The sequence below is a fragment of the Aspergillus melleus genome (assembly GCF_016097325.1).
Source record: "Aspergillus melleus strain CBS 546.65 chromosome Unknown contig6, whole genome shotgun sequence".
In the NCBI taxonomy this organism is placed as follows: Eukaryota; Fungi; Ascomycota; class Eurotiomycetes; order Eurotiales; family Aspergillaceae; genus Aspergillus; species Aspergillus melleus.
This window is the reverse complement of record NW_025763375.1, coordinates 2568270-2585209: the sequence shown is the minus strand read 5'-3', so window position 1 is coordinate 2585209 and position 16940 is coordinate 2568270. Positions and strand designations below refer to the sequence as shown.

Here is a 16940-nt window from a genome sequence, read left to right as displayed (position 1 = left end):
TCTAAAATATGTCTCTTTTGGCGTGATCGATGTTTGATATTCCAGAAGCTTTTAGTGATGTATGTTATATGATACTGGTAATTAGGAGTACCCTTGCTCGAAAGCATTATGACATAAACTCCAGTCAACAGTTTGATTATTTCAAAGCATATATAGATATATTGCTAGCCAAGTATGATAAATTAACCCACCACTTATACTACGTACAATCTAGCTGTCCCGAAAAAAATTATCACAGACCCGAAAACAAATACTAGGATAGACCACTACATCTGCAGCTTATGGCCATGGTACTTGAACTCCTCGCGCTCCTCGCGCTCAACGGAAGTGCTCTCCACTTTCGACCGCTCAGGGAAGCCCTCGAAGGAGCGTGCGAACGTAGCCACTGTATGCGCGACCAACTGTGCATATGCCATTAGTAACAAGCTGCAGTTTAACACGATAAGAAATCAAGGACTTACCTTCGTGTTCAGCTCCCAAGCTGTCAGATTCAAGTTGTCCACCGTGTCACAAATCTGATGATAGCACGGATCGAACCAGTCGCCCGCGATACCACCAAACATGGCCTCCTCTTCTTTGGTCTTGACGCCCTCGGCTCCCGTGGCGATACCACCACCAGGAATGCCGTTGCGAATGAACGCGTCGTAGTCGCTACGACCATCAAACGGGATATAAGTGAAGTTGACGCCGTGGTCCTGGTAGAATTCTGTGTACAGATCGCGGAGTTCCTCCGATCCGGTCGGGTTGACGGCATTGGTGGCGTTGTACACCTGATAGGCGAAGTTGGGTGAGGCCAACATGTCGTAGTCCATAAACAGACGAATCTTTTGATTCTCGGTCTCGTTCAGGACGGAGACGTAGTAGTCCGAACCGAGGAGGCCTTCTTCCTCGGCAGCCCACCAGGCGAACCGCACGCAGTTGTTCACGTCGAACCGGCTCAGATGCGTCGCGACTTCCAGCAGAGTCAGCGATCCAGAACCGTCATCGTTGATACCGGGCCCCTCCAGCACGCTATCACTGTGACCGCCCAGCATGACGCAGTTTTCGGGATCTCCGCCCGTAGTCTGCGCGATGATGTTGGTGGTGGAGATCGTGTCGACAGTAGCGTCCATGTAGGCAATCGAGTCCACCTTCTTGCCCTCCTTCAGCTGCTTGATAAAAGGCGCCGCGTCGGTATCCGAGATCCCGAATGTCGCAACGTGGTCGGGCGATGGAGTCCCCAGGGTGCCGCTAAGGTCGCCCTTCTCATTGTTATACACCACGGCGGCGACGGCGCCGGCCTGGCCGGACAGCTCGGACTTGGTGCCAAAAGGACACGTACCGCGGCTGACCAGGGCAATCGCACCAGTTAGGTCGGGATAGTCGGACTTCTCACAGCCGTGGTTGGCGACAAGCTTCAGGGGTCCGTAAACGGGCTGCTTGTTCTTCGTACCGGGCGTTAGCCCCATCGGATGAGCCGATTCCGGCACCTCATGACCCAGCACGAGCCGTGATTCGAATACATTCCCTGTGACAGCGGGAAACGATTGGTTTGAGATGGTATAATAGTCGCCCAGGCCGATGATGGTCGAATAGATGTAGTCCAAGGTCGCGAGATGGCCTGTTATGTATTAGGACGGGAATGCAAGGGATGGAGAGGTAGGAGACGGAGGACAATGTCTAGAGCATACCCCTGCTGCCAATCACTCGAGTCGGGTGGTTGAATTCATCGATGCCTTGCTCAGCAATGCGGTAGAGGGTCTTGGCTCGCTGAAGCAGCCTGTCCGGATCGATCTGCTCCTGTAGGGCGTCGGAGCTGACTAGCGGTTTCTCGCCCGCTGAGATCGGGAATTGAGGGGATTGAGGAATCTGGGAAGGTTGAATGAGAGGGAGTTGAGCTGCAGAGACACCTCCAGCCAGGAGGGCTGCTGCCATGAGAGAGGCGGTCATTATTGCGAGGATGGATGGTGGTTGATGGAGGAATGACTCGATTGTTTTGATCGACGTCGAGAAGGATCGCCGATAAGCCGGATTATGTAAGGCGATAACGCCATGGAGGGATGCAAACAGTGCAAATATCTTCGGAAGGCTCTCCGATCACATGATGGCCGCCCTTGTAGACGTGACTTTCAATCATCTTCTGTAGCGAAATGAAATTCTGGACATAAGATCATTGCCATTTTTGTTCTAGTAGGTGGAAAGTGCTACCAAGATGTCGCGTGATCTTCATCCATATTGTATGAATTACATCTATGGTGGTGCTCCAACGAAACATTAAGCGTGGAGAAAATTCTGTATAGGAACGGTGGGAAGTATTGTGAGATAAACAGTGAATAAAGCAAACTCGTTGCCTCAAGGTTCGACCTATATAAGCCTTGACACGCAATAGGCAAGTGTTCAACCAGCAAAGGAAAATCGTTTTCCATCAATAATTCAAAATCACGCCTTGAACGCAACTTCCATGGCCGACATCACGCTCCCAACCGGTTGCACCACGTTTACGAGAGAAAGTGTCTCGTCGACGCCCTTCAGCAATTCCTTCCAATCATCAAGATCTCTCTCCAGGCTGTTGAAAGCCTGCAGCATTGTCATATCCCTTGCGCGAAGCAGACGCTCCTCTGCCGACGGAATTGAACCCGGTCGCGGGAGGACCGTGTCCATGATGATGATCTGCGAGGACTTCTTCAGCGCTGGGAGGAGGTTCTTGAGAATGGCCGTCGCTTCGCGCTTGGGCCAGTCGTGCAGGATCATGCGCAGGAGGTAGACATCCGCTTTTTTATAGGGCTGGTCTTCGAAGAAATTGTGGGCCTGGAAGGAGATCCGGGATGCAATACTCGACGGCTGCTCAGCAATCGCCGCTTCGGCGTTTGCGGCGTTTTCTGGCAGGTCCTGCACGATGAAATTGAGGCTTGGAAATGCACGGGCGAGTGCGATACTGGCGGCACAAGTGGAGCCCCCGACCTTCTCAATTATTTAGTTTCCTCGTCGCACGAAGGAGAAAGTGAAGCAGGACGTAAATGCCAGAAGAACGGAGGCAAGCAGAGTATCCACTCAGTCACTTTTTGATAAGGGAAATAAGAACGGAAATGAAGGTACTGACATCAACGACTGTTGCTTCACCCAAGGCGGCCCAATTATAACCCTGCAAAAGATGATGAATCGCCGTGCCCTGGCTATTCTGGACGTTCTTCATGTAGTTCGCAAATTGCTTTGATCTTTTCGGCAAAGTGGCGAGGTGGTCGAAGAAAGGAAGATCAGTGTCAAAAGCAACGTTGTATGCCGTCTGATTCTTTTCCACGCTTCCCGGCCACCTCTCGGAGGCTTCGACCAACTTCGACGCCATCGGAACCGATGCCTCACACATAAACGAAGCCCAGTCGTGGAACATCGGGTTGGTCACCAGTAGGGCAGAGGTCGCGGTGTGCGCGATGGTATTTGGCTCCGGCTCACAGAAGACATGGTTCGTCATGGCCATCCGGGCCACCGTCTTCAACTGGCTTTCAGAGACATTCGCGGACGCTGCGACCTCGCTATACGAGACGCTACCGGTGAGAGGAACCCGAGCGAAGATTCCAAAATGGGTTAACCATCGCAAACAGGCGACATATTGATACTGCGGTGAGTGAGTGTGGGAGCATGTTCAGCAACGACGATCATCATCCCGCAAAAGAAAAGCCATATACGTACACCAACCGCCAGGTGTGGCAGATACTCGCTGGGTCCCGCCGCCAACTGGAACGTCTGCAAAGCAGCCTCCATCAGCGCCTGTCTTGCGGCGTGGATCTCGGTTGGGGCCGAGGCTGGCAGGGTGGTAGCAGGGGCGTCCACGTTGAACGACGGTAAAGTGTGGCCATTGTCACGCAGGAACGAACTTATGCGACCCGCATTCTCCTGAATCTTGGTAGCAAGATCCTCCAGCAAGGACTCCGAAGTTGTCCCATTAGAGGGGCTGGGGAGCTCGTTCTGGGAGCCGACGTCGTGTGCGGGTGACGCGGGTTCAGCAGCCTCGTTTGTTAGAATCATTTTGCGTACAGAATACAACAGTTCGAAAGTCCAAATATTGTGCGCCGTAATTCACTTCTTCGGGAAAACTCTCCACAGAGGATTATTTCTTGAATTGCTTTGAAAGCTTTATACTACCGAGGAATTCTGGACAAACAACATGGGCTCCGCGCACACCGTCTTCTTTCAGCAGAGGAATGATTTCCAACTGGACCGACCCGTTCATTCGTTGCCAGATACGATACGCTTCAAGTTTACTACTTAAGCTGTGTCTATTGGCTACATCTGAGAACGAAGCGCCCTCAATCCAGCACAGTTCTAGGCCATACCATGGGGATTGAATCCCGGCCTTTCTAAGCCGCTCCGGTGCCGATCTTAGCCCGAGTGTTCGGGGGCCTGGACGGGGCTCGGGACATGCTCGGGTTGATGATCACCGATTGATCCCTAATCCCGATCCAACTCCCGAGATACGCAATCGGGTCTAACCCAAACTCCCGAGACCATCCCCGATAGCGTCCCTGGAGCTTGTCAGAGAAGCCCCCCAGGAGAGGCGAGACAGATTCGCTGCCTATGGCCAGCTTGACGTGGGATTTCAATGCCGGTCTTCGCGGCGACAAGGTAGAAGCGGGCAGCGCTTTGATAGGAGATACCACTGTAGCATCATTATCACTCTTCCAAAGACTTGGGAAGCTGGTCCAGTTTAGCACTTGGTGGGGCTATCAATCTATCCATGTAGTATCCCATGCTTTCTGTATACAATACGTACAACTTTGCTGAATGGTCTACTACTTCACTTCATGTTGTATGTACATATAGAGCGCCTCTGACGGGTTGCGCTCTGGGAAAGGGTCCGACACGAATGGCCTAGGGGCAGCATGCAAATGTTCCAACAATATCCACCCACATTGCCTCCGATGCAATACCGCGTCCGCGTAGTAGGCAGCTACAAATCGTGAGCCAAGTCAGAATCAAAAGTCACGGTATCCATTTTGATCCCCATGCTGTTTCTAAAGGCGATCATAGTCCTTTATCCGCATCAAGGTAGAACCCATTCTGATCGGGTGCATATTCTGGCGGGATTTCGGGCCACGCATCTACACCATCCAAGATGGCCACTGCCATACCACCGCCCAGATGAATTTCGAAATGGCAATGCATGAGCCACGGGCCAGGATTGGTCACTTGATATCGCAGTACGACCCAGGACGGCCCGTCGAAGGAGGTGATGAACGTGTCCCTGAAATTGGGGTTCATGAGATTGAACTTGGTGGGTTCGGCCTGGATCGCCTCGTCCACCGAGGTGTAATTCCAGATGCCCTCGCCGGCCCCGATTTGCCACGTCTTGCCCGTGTGTTTGTGCATGACGTGCGGGAACTCCTGGGGCTGTTCGGGCAGCGATCCGACCTGAATCACCAAGTCCACCCAGCTGCCATTCTTAGTCCGGATGACTAGGCTCTCGTGCATCGCGTCGGCAGAGTTTGGATGGTATAACAGCGGAGCGTATGCGCTTCGGTCTTCCGCGTACATCCCCCCACCCGTCATGGTGTATTTCCATGCGTTGTGCCACCGATGTGTGTTTAATAGGTGCAACGCGTCGGAGTGTGCTGCCGGGGGGCTGGGGGGATATGGTGGGAGATGGTCTCGGTCGAGCGTCACAACCGCCGTGGTGTTCAACCCTCCATAATTAATGACGGCCTGAATCTCTCCAGTGTCGTCGCGACCACCACCCTTATATCTGAGGGTGGCGTAAGAGCCGATGATCTGAGTCAACCCGGTGTCCATCACCCGGATCGTGTAGTCTCGTGGTTTCTTGTCCAACTTGACCATCACCGAGTAGCGTTCGCCGGCGTAGAACTTGACGGTGTCCACCAGCTGAGGCTCGATGAAGTGCCCGTCCGCCTCGTACACCCACATCTGATGCCCGTCGATGGAGAAGACTGGCGTCTTGAACGTCGACGCGTCCACGAAGTTCAGGCTCACCCATTCCGCCGCGGGATCCACCTCGATGATCTCTTGGTCGCCTGTTGCCGGAACGCAGCCCCGTTGAAGATGCATCGGGATCGCCTCCGGTCGGCCATCAGCGAGGTATTTGTTTTCGGTCGATATCACGAATGGCAGACATCTATCAAGTTTCTGAGAACAATTTTCCTGCAAAGGAACAGGGCGGAACGCGGGAGCTAGCTCACCCTTTGTCGTTGACGTGGCCTGGGTAAATCGCCCACTTCATATAGGTACTCGTATGGTTGACCAAGAAATCCTCACCGGGGCAGTAAACACTCCCCTTTCCGTTGATGAGGAGGCTGTCGACGCAGCTGAGCGAAAAATGGTTAGTTATAACGAGTCGGTTCGGGGGCAGGTCATGCATGCAGGCCTACAAGATGGCGTATCCTGATGCTTCCTGGGCGTCCATATATTCCCATGACTTGAACTGGGTCCAGTCGGAGACCACAATAACCTGAGGATTGGCGACGGCCCTCTGCATTGCTTCAATATCCCGAGGATCGTTACTGATGAGTGCCCAGGGAGCTGGGTTGGTCGGTTTGGGTCGGTTCATTAGTCAGCGAGATGTCTCCATGAAGATTGGGAAGTGCCCGAACCTTATGTACAATGCGCCATATAACCCGTCTAGCAATGTGGTGCGAGAGTGGGAGTGCCACCTAAAAAGGATCGGCGAAGCTATTTAGTCATGATATGCTGGAACGATAGGGGGCTCCAGGAGAAGAGTACTGCTCACCAATGAGTCCCCGGGGGTGACGCTTTGAAGCGATAGATGAACGACTGATTCGCTTCGATAGGCTTTTGCGTCAGGCCCGGTACACCATCGGACCACGGCGTATCCTGCATCCTGCGTATGGTCAGGGCCAGACCTCATGGTGGGATCTCAAGGCTGCATACATAAGCCCATGCCAGTGGATTGTAGTGTTGAACGGCATCTGATTGTGTACCAATACCTACGAAAGATGATCACTGTCGATAGTTGCCCTCATGGTAGCCGAGACCGTCGGATCTCACCTCAACATCATCATCCTCATCCCACCTAAATGTCGGTCCCGGGAATTGTCCATTCATCATGATCATCTCCCTGGCCTGTCCATTGGGCGCTCCCCGCTCCCATGTTAGAGTTAACTCTTCTTTCACCACTGCGGCCGAGACGAACCCAGCCAGGGCAAGAAGCAAGACGGCCTGGTAGCGACATGAGAGGTTCATGGTGAGCGAAATTGAACCATGCGAGTTGGATTCGGGAGGGGCGGTTCTTCAAAGAACATGTTTCCACAGGCGATTATTAGACAACGCCATTGTAAATCCAGCATGTTCTCATTCCCCGAGCGTGGCGGGGGCTGTGGGCGTCTCGCCGTCGGGGTAGCAAGGGTTAGACCTCCCCGCCGCTGATCGGGATAAAGAGATCCTGAAGACGACGGACGCCTCGTGTCCTTAAGTCCGAAGGATCGTCGAGTTTTATTTACCCAGACTACGTCAACGACAAAGGGTGAGCTCCGCGTTCCGCCCTGTTCCTTGCAGGAACTCGTTCTTAGTGAATTTGTCTGCCAGATCGCCGTCCTTGCTGGGCCCTTCAACACGGCAGCATGAGGGTAAATTGGAAAAGATGCAGACAAATCGTTCGCTGGGTGACGAGGGCGACGGTGGTAGTTGCGACCATCGCACTAGGCATCCAGTTCTTCATGAGGAATCTACTCCATGGGGAAGTTCAACCATTGCGCATACCGGAGCCCACTGCCATCGACCACAGTCCCCCCTCGATGACTGTCTGGGACTTGATCCGGAACGACAACCGGACCTCGACCTTTGCAGACATTTTGGGGGATTTCGCCCATATCGTGGCGGGGTTGAAGGCACCCAAGGCTCAATTTACCGTCTTCGTGCCCACGAACGAAGCATTCGAACACGAGACGTTTGAATGGAATCTCCCCTCATTCTACTGGCTGTACCTGGTCGGCTACCACATGGGACCAGGAACTTTCAGCCGGGATGCGCTTTCACGGATGAACACGGCGCCGTCGTTTGTTTTCGCGGACATTTACCAGAAATATCGCCAGCGCATCAGTCTTCAGAGACTATCCGACCGCTTCTCATTTAACTATAGGGCACACTATGCTACCGCGGACAGCTCGCAGGCTGGAGTGAACGGCTACGTCCACCATGTCGACCGCGTGCTCATGCTTCCAGAATCAACCTCTGACCTCCTTCGGGACGACCCTGACTTTTCCACGCTGCGAGAGGGTCTCATCCTGACGAACGTCGCGGTGACCATCAACGACACCTCCACCCATGTGGGCCAGACGCTGTTCGCTCCATCCAACGCCGCGTTCGACAAATTGGGGTCCAAAACTAAGCGCTTTCTGTTCAGTCCTGGTGGACGGCAATATCTGAAAGCTCTGCTCGAGTACCACGTCGTGGCCAACCGCACGATGTTTACGGATGTCTATTTCCAAGAGAGTGGGCAGGGAGAGGTTCCGCTCCAGATTGGATCGACAGTGAGTCCGACAGGCGTTCTTCGTTGATCCCCTCCCCCATGCTAACAGTTTCGAACCAATGCAGCTAAATCTCCCTACGTTGGTGCCGGGATACAATCTCAGCATCTCCATCGACACGGGTGATTCCTCCCATTCCTCCTTCCCCCTAATTAACAACGAAGTGAAAATCGCGCAGCCGGACCTCGTCGTCATGGATGGCGTGGTTCACAAACTCGATACGGTTCTACTACCACCAAGGTCGCCACGAGATGATATGGAGTGGCAACAACAGTCTTGGTTTGGTTCGCTGGTGCACTGGGCAACGAGTAGTTCGGGGGTGAATGTTGGGGAGTTGGTGAGGCGACTCGAGGAGTTCGTTGACGTCGCTGGGACGTAGTGGCGTGTTTGGACTACACAGAATGCGCAAGCTGTTTCTATTACACAGACTATCCAAGCAATACATGCCGTAGAGAAATTTTTTGATCATTACGTTTCTAGTCGCAGGCTGTTGGATGTACGATTCCCGAGACCCGAGACATTCGGTCGGGTGTCGGGGCCCGAGATGACAACCCGAGCACAGTCAGGGTGCTTCGTGATCAGCAGAGCGCGGATCAAGTATTGTCGGTACCTCGAGCAGTCGGACCGACTTCAGGTCTGTAAGTCGGTCTGTCTATTGGAGCGGAAAGCATGACGTGTCCCTCGCCAAAGCATATACCCTCTATCGAGTGTACGATATTCAAGTGATCATTGCGACAGTCCTCATCCACCAGTATTGTCCACACCATAACATTGCATCGATTGTATCTCCTTAGAAAAGATGACATTCAAAGCCTCCGAGATTCCCCTCCAGAACAATGAGCTGTTCGACGTCAGCGACTGTGTCGCGGTCATCACCGGCGGTGGCACCGGAATGGGGTTGATGATGGCTAAAGCGCTGGAAGCCAACGGTGCCAAAGTCTTCATTCTCGGACGACGGCTAGAAGTCCTCCAAGAGGCAGCCAAACAGTCTGTGAGTACTGTTGTTTGCCCTCTCTCACCGATGCACACACCTCTCATCTCCATCCCAGACATTCGGCAATATCTGCCCCGTGCAATGCAACATCACCTCCAAGGACGACCTCCAAAACGCGGTTGATTACATTGCCAACGAGGACGGCTACGTCAACCTGCTCGTGAATAACGCGGGCATTGCAACGCCAAATCTCGGGCCACACGCCTCGCGCCCTAATGCAAAGTGGGACGTCTCCGCAGTGCGGGAGTACTGGTTTGACAAGTCGTTCGCGGATTACGCCAAGGTCCTAGAGGCGAATACGATCGCGCCCCTGCAAGTGTCGTTTGCGTTCCTGGAGCTGCTGGACCAAGGGAACAAGGTGCGCGCCGAGCAGGCCAAGGCGAAAGGGAGAAAGGACTACGTGCGCAGCCAGGTTGTGATGCTCAGCAGTGTCGGCGGTTTCGGGCGAGACAATTCGGCATTTATCTACGGGGCCAGCAAGGCAGGGACGACGCAGATGACCAAGAACCTGTCGACGTATCTGATTCCGTGGAAGATCAGAGCGAACGTCATTGCGCCCGGATGTGAGCAACTTCTTCAGGGGAATCGTGTATCCTTAATCTATCCGTGGAAGGCTAACTGGAACGTGCAGATTTCCATACAGAGATGACGGAAGGCTTCTACAAGAGCACTGGGGGGAAACTGCCTGCTTCCATGGCACCTGAGGAGCGATTTGGTGACACCCAGGAGATTGGAGGAACGATCCTCTATCTGGCTTCCAAAGCGGGGGCGTACTGCAACGGCTCTGTGATGTTGGCTGACGGCGGATATTTGGGGAATCATCCCAGCGCTTATTGATTTGCATTTGGGGCGTGGTAGGAGAATGATATTATGAAGATGAGACAACAAGCCGATGAAAATAGTTTTTTTGTTGAATTCATCGTCTACCTAATGTGTCATATAATCCCATCCCTATTACTTGAGTTTTACCCTCAATATATCACGAATTCGACGGGTTTGGATATAACAGAGGACGCGGATTTCCCAAGAAATCGCTTGGCGCAAATCGCCACACACCAGGGTATCGCCAGCCCACAGTCCATTTGATCAACTGCCGCGCAAGGTTTCCGAGAAAGGGGGGCGTCACTTTGCCGTCCAGCTGCAGCGTAATGTCTTCACATGTAAGGGTGAAGGGGATGTCCCTAGACAAAAGTGCAATCAATCAGCAAATGACTTCTCCACAATGACAGCTATCCAACCGCTACTTACTTGAAAATGTCGTGGGGTTCGCCCGATGAACCCTTTTTAGACAAGCCGAACACTCCCTTGAGGGCCTTGCTGTCTACAACATGAAGGTCCAACAGCGTCCCGATCTCATGGTGCAGGTGCTCCTGGACCAACGGGCCGAGACACTCGAGGAGCGATTTCAGCTGCGTCCCACTGTAGGCCTTCGGGTCCGTGTCGAAAACATAATCCCTGAAATTCTGCAGTTCCGTCTCGAAGCGCTTGTGCTCCTGCACGTTGACGGCCATCACGTCGGGGTTGCCGGTGACTTGGCCGAACGCCGGGAACAGGGACTCTTCTTCCTGGTCATGGTGGCTTTTCAGCATGGAGTACAGGCACTGGTTGAAGACAAGGAAGTCTCGCGTCTCCGGGGTGTCCGGACAGACCGACAGACACTGGTTATACGAGGCGTTGAGGGCGCGGAGGAGTAGATTGTGGATGTGCGCCATCATGCGAGCCAGCTCGTAGGCGTAATGGTCTCGGGGTACTTCGGGGCGGGCATCTATGCCGGTGTCTGTGATGAGAGCGAACGGGGCGTTCGCCCACAGTTGCTGTCGCTCCAGGGGGCTGGACATGGAGAGCTGGCGGCAAAGGGGGCGTAGTTGTAGGCCGAGCGGACTTAACGATCTGGAGGAGCGGGCTGTTACAAACCGGCGAGTAGCGGCAATGCGAGAGACGTGAATTGTGCGCGGTGCAAGCATTACCAGCAATTGACAGGAAGCAGAAAGACCGCAGTTGGCATGCTACAATGCTTTACTCCCATGCAGCTTTCAATAGCAATATGTATTTTTCAGATCTTCCGGGTGGCGCTGCGACTGTGATATTCTCTCGGGCCCGAAGCCACTGATTGCTCCCGAAGTTCCGAATCCAGCTCCGGGTCGGGGCTGAAGCTCTAGCTTATCACTGTCTCTGGCCACCGACCTAAAGCGCGCGCTAATTGCAACTATTGAAATCTTGTTATTTATACGGTAGGAAACATATAACCATCATAGAGATCAGGATTGATTCTCAATGTTCAGTAATTTAGATAAGGGCTGTGGCTTGCTCTTGGCAATTTGTGAATTTCGGAGATCGGTGGCCAGGGATAGTATGCACTTGGAGGACCGACCGGACGAAGTAGAAACTTGTCCCTAGACTAAATCTGTGCAAAAGAATACCGCTGCAACTCAGGCATCTAGAAACCCATGGGCTGTAGCTATGTCAAGTTGTACTCTACATTGGCAGACATCAATTAAAAACGTTTATTACATTATAACCTATAGAAAGTCAAACAGTATTAGGGAATCAAGTAGAGTCATATGCTAAAAATGGTACAATGCTGGTATTCATCCGGCCGATCCCTTTCTTCGTTTTTTTATGATCCAGACGAGTTATTTCTTTCCAAAATAAACCGCCGTTCCTCCATTAGTTCCCCCACCGCTCATTCCTTTAATAACCAAAATGCCCCTTCAAATGGGATAGCATTCATTCAGACTTCATCTTTAGTACTGGGCTCATCCTTAGTATCGGGCTGATGCTCTTGCTTCATCTGTTCCCGCTTTTGCTTAACCGATCGCCACTCCATACCAAGCGCGGGCAAAATGGTTAGACAGGACACGGCGAGCACGACGATGAACGCCCTCCGTAGGCCCTCATTATAAATATATACCACCTGGGGTAACCTGTCTGCAGGAATAACTTTGGACAGCTCTGCAGCACCCGTGGCCAGAACCTTCTCCGCATCCAGACCAGGGATCGCGGCGAGGTGCGCCCGGATGTAGTTGGTAAACAGGGCCTGGCTAATGCAGTTGAAGATCGAGCCACCTAGCGATTGCATGAAGAACATGATGGACACGCCGATGGAGACGTCTTTCCACTGTAGCACTGTCTGCGCGGCCATGCTGGGCTGTTGCATGCCGACACCGAGTCCCAGGCCATACAGGACCTGGTACCCGATCCACGCGGAATGACCCGTGGATGATGTAAAGGTGGTGATTAAGCCGGACCCAACAGATGTCAGCACGTTCGAGAGATACATGAAGGGAACGTAGTATCCCAACCGGGAAATCATGGCACCCGATAAAATGGACCCGATCACCAGGGACAGCACGACGGGGATTGTGTCAATGCCAGCCTGGACCGCCGAGGTTCCCTTGGTGGCCTGAAACCATAATGCCAGCGTGTAGAGCATGGAAATCATGCCTCCTCCGATGCAGAGTGCAAAAATGGCGCCAAAGAAAACGCTGCGTTGGCGGATGATGCGCGGTGGAATAGTCGCATCTTCCTGCCGCCAGACCTGGATGATCGCGAACGCAATAATGAGAACGCCAGCCACCACGAACAGCGCGATGATCCGGCCGCTTGACCACGGATAGTCGTTCCCGCCCCATTGGAGAGCGAGGAGGAAACAGATGATTCCCGGCAAGAACACAAGGGTGCCCAAAGGATCGAGACGGATCAACTGACGAGACAATGGATCAGAGTTTGTGACTTTGGGAACACGGAGGAACAAGGCGAGAATCGCGAGGGTAAACCCGCCAATGGGAAGACTAAATAATAAGATTAGCTATATGGACAAAAGACGCTGTGGGGACTAGAAATACATACTTGATATAGAAACACCATCTCCAGGTCACTCTATCCGTGAAAGCACCTCCCACGAGGGGCCCAGCGATTGAGGCAACGCCAAAGGTTGAGCCCATAAAGCCGATATACATGGGCCGTTTTGCAAGAGGAATGATCTGGGTGATGATGACAGTCGCACCCGAGAAAATGCCCGCCGAACCACTTCCTGCGATTGCGCGGCCGACAATGAACGCGTTCGAGTTGGGAGCTCCACCACAAAGCGCGGAGCCAACCTCGAAGATAACGACGGCAATAATGAAAACGAGCTTGGTGTTGTAGAAAGTATAGATGCGCCCCCACAGCAGTTGAGTGGCAGCGCTGGTGATCAGGTAGGCGCCCGCGTACCAGCCAATGTCGTTCAAGGCGTGGAATTGATTTGCGATGCGCGGAACAGCGGTTGCAATAATTGTACGGTCCTAAGTAAAGGTGTTTTGTCAGAAGAGCATTATATCGCAATGAATTGGGGCTAGGTACCAGAGCAACAAGGAACATGGCCAAGAGAATCGCCGTCATAATCAGCGCCAGACGAGATCCTGAAGCGTGGTTATTCTCATTTTGGGTGGTCTCGCCATCGGGGGCCTTCGTCGATGGATTTGTTTCCGAAGCTGGTGGTGTGTCGGTGCTCGCGGTCATCTTGACGAGAAAGAAGCACAAAGATGATAAGGATGTTTGTGTGAAGAGAAGCTGGTGTAAAGGTATGGATTGAATGATGATGATATACTAAGGTGGGGCCATCTTCGGGCCCGAGGGTATATCGCGTCCTCGGGGCCGAGGATTGATTTCGGGACCGAAAGCACTGGTGATGCCATCCCTATTATAGGTTCTGCCGAAGTTGAACAGCCGGGCAGTTTTTCATCCCATTTATGACTAGTTAGCAAAGGGAGAAATATTTCTTGGGAAGGTAAAGATCAAGACCGGGGCCCATATAGGGTTTTTGAACATATTTTGGTACTACTAATCTTACATAGTCGCTCAACGTCAATTAGCCACCACGAGTCTGGGGGAGTGCAAATATCAATAATATGTTACAAGTAAACATACAACTAAAGATCCATTGGCGTTTTAGCTACAGAACAAGCAAGAAATAAACCTCCAGCCCCATGCCAACCATCTGCCAACGCAAGGGAGGGTACTACGGGTACCAATTTTTCTCCCTCAGCTGCCGATTGACCTTGATGATCGATTCGCGAGCCTCCTTCCATGGCTTCCGTTTGCCGGCGTCGAACAGTCGATAATGAAACGGCAGCAGCAGACCATCCATAACCATGTTGCAGAGCTCATGATCGGTAAGCCAGAAATACCAGCCCTTCATGCCGTAGCCGAGGTTTTCTTGCAGCCCCAAACCGGCCGCCTGGTCGACCCACTCCAGCCAGTCAACTCCGCTGACCAGGCCAGGCGTCACCGGGCCATTGCTGGCAAGTCTTGCAATCCATTTGTGCTGCTCGTCTACTGAGCGCCTCATTTCCGCCTTCGAGGGTAGAGGTGACCTTCCTTTCCATACCTGGGCGAGAGCCATGCTAGCAATGTCAAACATCAGGAAGGCCGGATTCATGAATGACAGGTTGCCCATGAAGGCGAGGGACTCGGGATGCTCAAGGGAAATGACATTTTGGTAGAGACGGGGCATCTTTCGACCATTGGCAACTGGGATTCCCTCCGGTTCATGGTAGAGGGTAGGGTTGGCTTTGCCAAGCATGGAGTAATCGATGGTATATCCAGTACACCAGATGATGGCATCGACTTCTACCTTGGTGCCGTCACTAAATTCGACGGTCGTATCGTCAAGGACTTCCTCAATTGGATACACAGAAGTAATGCGTCCATTCGAAAGATTATTCACCAGGTTGTCGCTAACTATTGGCCGCTGCTGATTGAATGATGGTGCCGGGTCAAGCCGCCATTCAGGCTTCAAGTCGTAGAGCCGGTTGCGTAGCCCTAGAATGACTCTGTCCACGGTCGTCTTCCAGAGACCCGGGGCGTACCGTGAGAGCAAGCCTAACAGAAACCCTTTTCGGTACGTCCGGACATGGTCAACCGGCTTCCCGTCCACCCATCGAGGGAGCTGTTCAGAGTGTTAGTTCCCTGCAAGCTACTTCGTTGTCATTCAAACCGGTTCTCAAGACGTACCACAATGGCGCCGCCGCGGTGCGATAGGTAGACGTGCTTGGCAACGCCCACCAGGACTCCCGCAATGTCCGCTGCTGTATTCCCAAATCCAACTACCAAGACTCTCTTTCCAGTCCAATCCTGTGGTCTGTACGATTGAGCAGAACGCCTTTAGCTTCCAGAAAATCGACCACAAGGAACTTGCGGAGAATAAGGGTCAGGACAAACCGTACTCTTTGAATCCAATCGAGTGGGTAATGTTCCCTTTAAATTTCGCGATTCCTGGGACCTTAGGGATATTGGGAACTTGGTCTGGTCCCATGGCATAGATCACTTTATCGAACTTTTCGACTACGCGGGGTCCACCAGCGACTGGTGAGATTTCCACCTCCCATTTGTTGGTCTTTTCCGAGAACTCTGCACGGTGGATATTGGTGCTAAGGCGTGCATGTGGCATAAGTCCAAAATGCTCGGCGTACGCAACCAAGTACTTGGCCATATCTGTTGCGTGAGGGAAATCAGGAGTTTCTGGACGAACTACCGATCAGTTCCTTGTGTTGCCCAATGGAAGATTTACGCAAGTTCATACCGTCTGGAAATGGAAAGTCTGTGAAACAGCCCTGCAATCGACCAACGTTAGTCCCGATGCGATTCGGAAAAGAACTCATTGGAATGTACCCTGTGCTTTGATCCATTGGAGACAGTACCTAGTAGAGTCATGTGTTAGCCTGACCGGATACATCCAACATCTTTGGTACATGACCGACTTTGGAGTACTGAGATGGTAGAGCCCTCGTTGTAGTGCCAGAGGCCGCCAACGTATGGGTTTCTGTCAAAGCCGGTGACATTAAACCCCTCCTCAAGCATGTTCTTCATGGCCACCAGGCCAAGGGCCCCTGTATCATTCAAAAGTCAGCCACATCATTCATATTGGAAACACAACATGGCGAGACACTAAGTGCTCATGGGATCAATCAAAGCGATAGTCGTACCTAACCCTAGAACGGCAACAGATGGGCTTTTCTCGGACATCCTCAAAGATCGTAAAGCCGTATACTGATGACAAACTGTCTAGTAAGAAAGGTTTGGTGTAAATAGTCATGAACAAGCCGCTTCTCTTTTGTCGTGGGGAATGCTCGCGGGAAAAAGGGCCGTGTCCACTACCTTTAGTGAAAACGGGGCCTCCTCTCCTCAGCGTGTAATCATGGAGCTACGGCATCATGGGCCCGGATTTGTAATCTCGCTTCTCTTGAATTATTGTATACGATTCTCTAAAAGTCACCAGTTGACGCGGTCAGAAAGGAATGTGATTCTCGGACTCTGACGACGTTCGGGCCCGAAACATGACAAATTGGGCCCGCCGGCCTTTCAAGGGTTCTCGGGGATCGGGAATCTCGCTCGCCTCGGACATGGGGGGCTATAGGATATTGTTTCTACTTTGGGACTCGGGATACTCTGAACGGACTCCAGAGAAACCCGTATTACTTCACTTTCGGGTTTCC

At 52.5% G+C, this 16940-nt stretch overlaps 9 protein-coding genes across 9 annotated transcripts; 2 read left to right on the top strand and 7 right to left on the bottom strand.

Annotated features, from left to right (window-relative positions):
• Positions 1–266: 266 nt before the first annotated feature.
• Positions 267–1929, bottom strand: APE3 (Aminopeptidase Y; the record flags this gene model as incomplete). Its single annotated transcript, XM_046092378.1, has 3 exons — positions 267–401; positions 462–1600; positions 1671–1929. 3 exons carry the CDS (start codon positions 1927–1929, stop codon positions 267–269), a joined length of 1533 nt encoding a protein of 510 aa, XP_045948356.1.
• A 489-nt stretch (positions 1930–2418) lies between these two features.
• LDX57_010632 (uncharacterized protein) lies at positions 2419–4002 on the bottom strand (the record flags this gene model as incomplete). Its single annotated transcript, XM_046092377.1, has 3 exons — positions 2419–2940; positions 3080–3592; positions 3667–4002. 3 exons carry the CDS (start codon positions 4000–4002, stop codon positions 2419–2421), a joined length of 1371 nt encoding a protein of 456 aa, XP_045948355.1.
• Positions 4003–4998: 996 nt separating this feature from the next.
• Positions 4999–6535, bottom strand: GIP1 (Glc7p regulatory subunit; the record flags this gene model as incomplete). Its single annotated transcript, XM_046092376.1, has 3 exons — positions 4999–6103; positions 6168–6293; positions 6357–6535. The coding sequence occupies 3 exons, from the start codon at positions 6533–6535 to the stop codon at positions 4999–5001; spliced, it is 1410 nt and encodes a 469-aa protein (XP_045948354.1).
• A 410-nt stretch (positions 6536–6945) lies between these two features.
• MLAC1 (Laccase 1) lies at positions 6946–7188 on the bottom strand (the record flags this gene model as incomplete). The annotated part of the gene is made up of 1 exon (XM_046092375.1): positions 6946–7188. The coding sequence occupies one exon, from the start codon at positions 7186–7188 to the stop codon at positions 6946–6948; it is 243 nt and encodes an 80-aa protein (XP_045948353.1).
• Positions 7189–7739: 551 nt separating this feature from the next.
• LDX57_010629 (fasciclin domain-containing protein) lies at positions 7740–8850 on the top strand (the record flags this gene model as incomplete). The annotated part of the gene is made up of 2 exons (XM_046092374.1): positions 7740–8474; positions 8539–8850. The coding sequence occupies 2 exons, from the start codon at positions 7740–7742 to the stop codon at positions 8848–8850; spliced, it is 1047 nt and encodes a 348-aa protein (XP_045948352.1).
• A 420-nt stretch (positions 8851–9270) lies between these two features.
• LDX57_010628 (SDR family oxidoreductase) lies at positions 9271–10245 on the top strand (the record flags this gene model as incomplete). Its single annotated transcript, XM_046092373.1, has 2 exons — positions 9271–9462; positions 9521–10245. 2 exons carry the CDS (start codon positions 9271–9273, stop codon positions 10112–10114), a joined length of 786 nt encoding a protein of 261 aa, XP_045948351.1. The 3' UTR covers positions 10115–10245.
• Positions 10246–10353: 108 nt separating this feature from the next.
• Positions 10354–11479, bottom strand: LDX57_010627 (uncharacterized protein). The gene is made up of 2 exons (XM_046092372.1): positions 10714–11479; positions 10354–10646 (listed from the first exon to the last, which is right to left on the bottom strand). Exons 1-2 carry the CDS (start codon positions 11427–11429, stop codon positions 10445–10447), a joined length of 918 nt encoding a protein of 305 aa, XP_045948350.1. The 5' UTR covers positions 11430–11479; the 3' UTR covers positions 10354–10444.
• Positions 11480–12196: 717 nt separating this feature from the next.
• On the bottom strand, positions 12197–13965 carry LDX57_010626 (MDR family MFS transporter; the record flags this gene model as incomplete). Its single annotated transcript, XM_046092371.1, has 3 exons — positions 12197–13256; positions 13315–13748; positions 13807–13965. 3 exons carry the CDS (start codon positions 13963–13965, stop codon positions 12197–12199), a joined length of 1653 nt encoding a protein of 550 aa, XP_045948349.1.
• Positions 13966–14464: 499 nt separating this feature from the next.
• On the bottom strand, positions 14465–16470 carry LDX57_010625 (flavin-containing monooxygenase; the record flags this gene model as incomplete). Its single annotated transcript, XM_046092370.1, has 7 exons — positions 14465–15394; positions 15460–15586; positions 15672–15966; positions 16028–16058; positions 16117–16145; positions 16206–16334; positions 16431–16470. 7 exons carry the CDS (start codon positions 16468–16470, stop codon positions 14465–14467), a joined length of 1581 nt encoding a protein of 526 aa, XP_045948348.1.
• Positions 16471–16940: the final 470 nt, after the last annotated feature.